Source organism: Channa argus, chromosome 10 (assembly GCF_033026475.1).
Source record: "Channa argus isolate prfri chromosome 10, Channa argus male v1.0, whole genome shotgun sequence".
NCBI lineage: Eukaryota > Metazoa > Chordata > Actinopteri > Anabantiformes > Channidae > Channa > Channa argus.
This window is the reverse complement of record NC_090206.1, coordinates 21522678-21530062: the sequence shown is the minus strand read 5'-3', so window position 1 is coordinate 21530062 and position 7385 is coordinate 21522678. Positions and strand designations below refer to the sequence as shown.

The 7385-nt window shown below is 37.5% G+C and overlaps 1 protein-coding gene and 1 long non-coding RNA gene across 2 annotated transcripts in view; one reads left to right on the top strand and one right to left on the bottom strand.

Moving 5' to 3' along the window:
* Positions 1 to 7385, bottom strand: part of LOC137133818 (uncharacterized) — a 66180-nt gene that overhangs the window by 35030 nt on the left and 23765 nt on the right. The gene's annotated exons all lie outside the window — the stretch shown is intronic.
* On the top strand, positions 839 to 6859 carry lrit3a (info leucine-rich repeat, immunoglobulin-like and transmembrane domains 3a). Its single transcript, XM_067519032.1, has 4 exons — positions 839 to 954; positions 2136 to 2602; positions 5440 to 5745; positions 5853 to 6859. The coding sequence occupies exons 1-4, from the start codon at positions 839 to 841 to the stop codon at positions 6857 to 6859; spliced, it is 1896 nt and encodes a 631-aa protein (XP_067375133.1).

Sequence of the window (7385 nt, the reverse complement as noted above, 5' to 3'; positions counted from 1 at the left end):
TATAAGAATAGTGTTATTTGGCATCAAGATGAAGAGCTGTGAAAAATGAAAGATGAAGACTAAACTTTAAAATGCCTTAAAAACAAACAAACACTAAAATAAACCATGTATTTACCAGTTCAAGTCATCTTGCTTTGAATACTCATACTAAACCTGTGTGTGCAAATAAAAAGAATATACATGCTATTGGAGTTTTCATTGGCATGCAGGTTGAGTTTGGCCCCTAGTAAGGTAATAAATCAAGTCCAAGATTACACTTTGCACCCTGGTGCCAGACAGTACTACCTCCCACATCTTACTTTCAGCTCAGAAACACATAAACATTTAAGGGATTTCTTCAGGGTCTGAGGGATTTGCATCATCATACCAGGGAAAAAAACAAAAACAACAAAACTGTCTGGAAGCTTTCGCATTGTTTAATCATGTGTTTGACACATAGATCCAGACATTCAGTAAAACTGAAAAACAGAAACAATGTTGACAAATGCATTGGGTGAATCATGTAATAGGAAACCCCTCCACAGTTAGCCGATTAGCACCATGTCCAAATGACTGTTCCTGCCCCGCTGCGTCTCTCTAGCATTCATCACACTGTCAAACCCAAGAAATCCTCTCCTAATCCCCCCCCTCCCTCATAGGGTCAATCTTACAGGTCACCTGTACTGTAATTAGACCTTCAGCTGGTGTGCTGTTGCCTCTTATGGACTTTAAAAGCTCTTTCCATTATTCTACATTTGGGATTTTGGGAAGTGCAATTCTTCAGGCTCTCAAAGAATCCGGATGTCTTTGTACCCGAATTTTCCTCAATGTGAGAATTTTAGGTGCATTCGGTGAAATCATGTGTCAACTTCTCTATGTGCATGTATTCTTATGCTGCCTAAGTATGGCTCGACCTTTCTGTCCATCCCAGTGCACCTGCGTCTTCCATGGACGTACTGATGGAACAGGAACCAGGTATTTGTGCTCACTCCTTTATGCACAATTGTTATCCATTGACAAATTGTAAAATTAAAAGACAATTTTATTTATTTATTTAGTTACTTACTAGAAGTTTAAGAACTATAAGTTATAGCCACATATTCTCCCAAGTGCAGTTCTAAACAGTGATTTTGTTTTTTATAAGCTGATTTCATCACCTGTTCGGGTGAGTACACCAGAAACAGTCAGACAGCCTGGTGTGTCACATGTGCTAAATAAAATTAATTATGGCTCATCTGATTGGATACATGTACAGATTTATTGAGGAGCATGAAGCTCAAAATGTTTTCAGTTATTTGACCCAAAGTAATAAAAATACATTTTGATTACCAACAGCCAGTTTAAATGCAGGGCCACTGCACTACAAGCGTAAAGTGGATGAAAAGCAACAGTAACACTGCTCTTCTAATGGGTATTTAAAGTCTATATATTCACTGGTGCAAGTAAATGTTAATTTATAAAAATCCACAACAGTGTAAGAGGCACAAATTGTACTGACCTAAACGGACATTGTGTATGGTCACTGGCATGGTACCAATCCATTTATATCTGAGAAAGACTTAAATGCCACGTCGACTGTTAGTCCAATTAGTACTGAACCTTGCTCTACAATGCATCTTGTGGTCAAATTTGCGAGACAAAGAAATTACAATGACAATCCAATATTATGAGTTATAAACACAGCATATGTATAAATACTATTCAAAAGTTTTTGGTCCAGTTTGCTTTAATAAAGGATATTTTAAGTTTAATACCTAATAGAATTTAGATTTATGATATATGAGTTAGATATAAATATAGAGAGTGATGCTAGAGAAGATCACATTATTTAGAGGTCAAATACACCAAGAGCTAAAATAGGAGTTTTTCCTAATTGTATAATGCCAATTAAACTTTAGTAAAATTGTTGAAATTATATGCTTCTTGTATTTTTTATGTAATATTATAACTCATTACAAATATTGCACCTCAAAAAAATGAATGAAGGGCTGTAGACAGCCTTCTTATACCTTGTAAATTGTTTTTCTTTTTAATTGACAACTGCTAAGAATATCTGCAGCCTCACCAGAGATTAGTTCAAAAGCTACAGCTTGACAATATTTGAAAAAAATCTAGCATTTGATGTGTCCATACCATTTAACTAAATTACCTTTCAGATCTGTGCTCTGCAATGACCCAGACATGTCTGATATCCCTGTGAATGTGCCTGTGGATACGGTAAAACTTCGTATTGAGAAAACCACCATTCGACGAATACCAACTGAAGCTTTTTACTACCTGGTGGAGCTACGCTACCTGTGGATTACTTACAATTCCATAACCTCAGTGGATACTGGAAGTTTCTACAACCTCAAACTGCTGCATGAGCTGAGGCTGGATGGAAATATGATCTCGATGTTCCCTTGGGAGTCTCTAAAAGAGATGCCCAATCTACGGACACTGGATCTACACAACAACAGACTTACTCATGTTCCCACTGAGGCTGTCCCCTACCTCCTGAAAATTACATACTTGGACCTGTCAAGCAACAAATTAACAAACCTTCCCTCTGATCTCATGGATATCTGGCCCCCCTTTAATGGAGCACCCATCTCTAATAATGCTTCTCAGAAGATTGTGTTAGGTAAGGCATCAAGGTTGAGCCTAGCTTTGTTTTACAGGATATTAGGGCCAGAGCAGGACACTTTACAAATAATTAAAGCTCAGAGTCAAAAAGACACCAAAACCCGGTTGTTGCAAAATTATGATACACGTGACTGCACACTATAATTCCATACTTAATTTATATGAGTGTTTTAACCACAACTTTTCTTTTTGAAGGAAAATTAAATATTATTGTAATTGGCAATGTCAATGAATTATGGAAACCTAGTGTGTGGTGATTGTATCATATTTGTCATTAACCCAGGATCTTCACTGAGTCCCCATTTACAGTAGGCAGAGTTGTTCAAACATGTCCTGGTACTGACTGCCAGGACACAAATGAGTTTATTCAAAAGTAGTGGCAGAATTCACAATTATTGTGTAATGTTATTTATATTCCTAGGCTGCTCTGCAGTACAGCATTTTAGGTAGTTGTTATATTACAATAAAAGATAACACTCTAAAGTACACTGATGAAGCTGAAATTATTAAAATTGTGTGGTTAGTTAGAAAGGAAAGCAATAATTATTTTTATTTATACAGAGACAAATCACAACAAAATTCATCTCAAAAACTGGTGAACTCAAACACTTTAACAATTCACCCTTAAGCAAACACTAGGCGACAGTGTGGAGGAAAATATCAATTTAAGAGCAGAAACCTCAAACAAATCCAGGCTGAGGGTAGGCCCCCAACTGCCTCGAAAGCCCCCACTCGAAAAACTTTAAAAATTGATTATCTATGATCTGCTAGCTGTGCTGTTCAATGAGTCTGGATCACGGGAGACATTGACAGGTCCACACTGACATAAGCTTGGAGAATATTCTAATGAACAAAATACATTATGTAGCTTTAACTTAACAAATTAGGGAAATGTTATGAGTTAAAAATATAGTGATTATGCAACATAGCAATTTCATATTGCACAATAGAAAACATTTATTTCGACATTGCCATCCATGTTTCTGAAGCCAAGATAATTTGTTTAAACTTTTAAACAGTTTGAAATGCTAAAACATTTTCAGATCCTGTGTTAAACGTCCATTTCAAACTATGTTTTCTATTTTTCAGTTTAAGAAATATGTTCATCTCCACATGGGATTGCATATAATTGATAAACTATAGTGTTGCCTAATTTTATTTTTAAATCAGTACATATGATTAAGTATAAGAAAAAACCTCTTCCTTCAAAGTCAACCAACTGCTTTTTGGAAAGACAAATCTAGCTGAACGTTTGTTGCTAAAATCTCTTAGCAGTGGCGACGTAATTACAGCACTGTCCTCCATTGGTGACAAGCAAAAGCTCTGGGATGTAAGCTGAAAAGAATTTAGAATGTTAAAGTCATATCAAAGCTGGCGAATATAAGAAGTTACTACCCTGTCTGTTTAAGAAACAGTACAAACCTTAATTATGCCATATCCCTCACAGTCTGCTTCTAAGTGATATAGTGACACTTGCTTCAATTTAAAACATCAGTAAATTGTTGTGCCTTGAAATCAAAACCTTACTATAACATTTTATCAGTGGACCATATTTGCTGTTTCACTTTCACTTTAATTTCCTAAACACTGAACTTAAATATAAGTGAATTTGTGTTAACTGTACATTGTCAGCATAGCCTGGACAGCAGAAGGGTTATTGTTATCTGCTTATCTATTCTTTAAGAGCTGCCTGTGTGCACTGGTGTATAGCCCCTGAAGGAGAAACAGGATTAGGGGACAGGTCCAAGCACAAACAGATTATAGCTTCTTTAGTGTAACCCTAAAGCCTTTACTGTTAGTATTTTTAAGAGATGTACATTTACCTTTACCTTTATTTATTTATTTCACAACTGCATAGTTGTTCACCTTCAGTTTAAAAATATGGCTTTTCTCTTAGTACATTTTCAGTTTGTTAGAAAGTTTGCAATCACCCCTCCCACCTTCTATAAATTAAAAATTAACAAGTTAGTGTTCAGGTTATTTTTGATCTGCTGATGTTCATGCCAACAGACAGGTTTTTAGTAGCTCCTCCATGGTTTTTTGGATGTTTTGAGACTGTTGCGGCCCAAAATGCCTGATTTTCCAAATGATTTTCTAAAAAAAACTGTAGTGAATGTTGTGATGAAGTCTGTAAGGTTGCACGGAAATTATGAGGGATTTGTTGAATTCACAGTTGCGATCACAACATTGTAAAACACCTGGTGAGATTGGCTAATGGAAAGGATGTGTTCCAAAAAGTTCAGGCAGGCCAGAAGCAGCTTAGGTGCTTTGCAACTGTTAAGACAAACTAATCTGGTTTAAGGGCTTTGATATGTACATGTGCTGACCCATTGTGTGCTTCAGGTGTTTAAAGCAAGTTCCAAGGTAGTTTATGTGAGAGGTTCATGTACATAGCCCCTGAATCTCATTCTTATGTCTAAAATGCTACATTAAATTCCTGTTAAATGCAACTAAGGCGGTAACCAGCATTTGCAGCGCAAATTGTGTCACGTCAGAGTATACATCATAATCTCCAGTATCTTATTTAATAAAAGGTGTACATTCATGATGAAAAAAGATAAAACAACCTTAAAATGGCCTTGACTTCTGTTATCCAAGTTGATTTTTAATAATAAATAATAAAGTTTTCTTCCGCTAACATGACTTAATAGCATTCCCTAATTGCAGTGGTCAAAACAGCAGTTAAGTTCTGCTGTGACTGACTGTGAGGGAGTTTTTCTGCAAAACAATTTGCCTCCCACTCTACACTTAAAGTTTTGTTTTGTGTTTGATGCTGCAATGGTCTGCATGGCTATGATACAACAATTAATAATGCTAAATTGTCCTATTCTTCAGGCCTCCAAGATAATCCCTGGATCTGTGACTGTAAAATCTCCAAACTGATTGATATGTCCAAAATGGCTGACATACCAGTGGTTTTAATGGACCCATTTCTGACCTGCAGTGGACCGGAAAACCTGGCTGGTGTCCTATTTCAGCGTGCTGACCTTGACAACTGTGTAAAACCATCAGTCATGACTTCTGCAACCAAGCTCACGTCTCCTTTGGGCAGTAATGTTCTCCTGCGATGTGATGCCACAGGATTTCCAACACCAACACTTTATTGGGCCAAGTCAAATGGCTCACCAGTCAACAACACAGGTATAATTGATAGATATTAGTGTTTTGGCTAAGGATAGTTAGTGTGTTTTTTTTTTATGGAAATACGATTTCGGTCAATTTGACTTTGATGTTGTTCCATCCTTCAGTCCAGGAGTCCCCTAGTGAGGGCACCAGATGGTCCATCATGAGCCTGCATGGGATTTTGTACAAAGACGCAGGAAACTATAGCTGCAAAGCTAAAAATGTTGCAGGCAATGCAGAAGCTACCATTTCTCTCTCAATTGCTGGTACCATAAGTACAACCATCCTTCCAATGAGATCTAGCATTGGAACTGGATCCCCCAGCCAAGGAACAACATTTACTTCACTTCCAGATATTCCCTATTCAACCTCACCCATGTCCACAGTTCTTCCAGGAACATCAACAATGCAATACGCCACCGCTAAGAAGCCTAAAGGCTCACTCAAGCAAACTAAAATCCAGCAGGGTGGTAATGGAAAAAAACTTGCAGCAGATGAAAAGAGCAAGAAAAGTGATGCTTCAAAGTCTGTCAAAGACCTGAAGGTTGCTGAAGAAACATCTGACAGTGCAGTGGTACTGTGGACAGCCGATGGGTTGCCAAATGATGCCCCACTTACAGTTGTATATTCCCCCTATGGTGACGATGACATCAAAAGGACAGAGGAAACAAACGCTGGCAGTGGAAAGGTGCTCCTAGAAGGACTTTCACCTGGGATGAGGTACTCAGTCTGCCTTGTAGCAAAAGGTATTGATGCTAGGAAGGATCCATGCATTGACTTCTACACAGTAGACAATATAGAGGACAATGGGCAGAACCAGTTGTTCATCATCATTAGCGGCATCGCCTGTGCTTTGGTTTTGCCTCTTATTGCTCTATTGCTCTACAAGATTCTCAATCTCTATTGCAAGGGACGTAACACAGCTTTGGATGCAGAGGAACTTGAAAAAGACAGCTATGTCAAGTTTGAGACAATTTCAATGAAACAAAGAACTTTGAACTCTCACCCAACAGAGCTTTGGGCACGAAGAGCAACAAATGAATCAGAGCGAATGCTCCTGTGCTCTAGGTCAAGCATTGACTCCCAGATGACCTATAAGAGTGACAGTTCCCGGTCTGAGTATCTTTGCTAATGCCAGAAATCCATGGCCAATGCTTAAATGCCATGTTAAAACATTTTACTAAATATTCTTTTCATGCCTTTTATGAAAGTAATTATATAACAACATGTTTAAGTTTAGCATTTCTATGATGCTTTAGAAAATGTTTCCTAGTTGGACGTTTGTCAAAAGCCCAAATAGTTTGTGACTAATCATTGTGTTCATGTCCTTATGTATTTTGGAGCCTTATGTTTGATAAAGAAGTTTCAGTGTTTGTCTTTGCAGCACAGCAACTTTGTTGGATGCAGTTACAATTAGTACTGAACAGAAAGCCTGTCCGTGAACTGTGCATGGTGTTCAATGTTACATTTAATGCCAAACTAAGTGTCAGACCTGCTAATATCATGAGATGTCACATGTGTTAAAGAGCGATCATAATTCCCTATCACATTCTCACCATCACTGTTGCTTTAAGAATAAAGCTGATTGTTGCCTTACTGGACAAGAAAGTACTGTCAGTGTCTGATAATCTGATAAATATTGCCACTTTGCATAATTA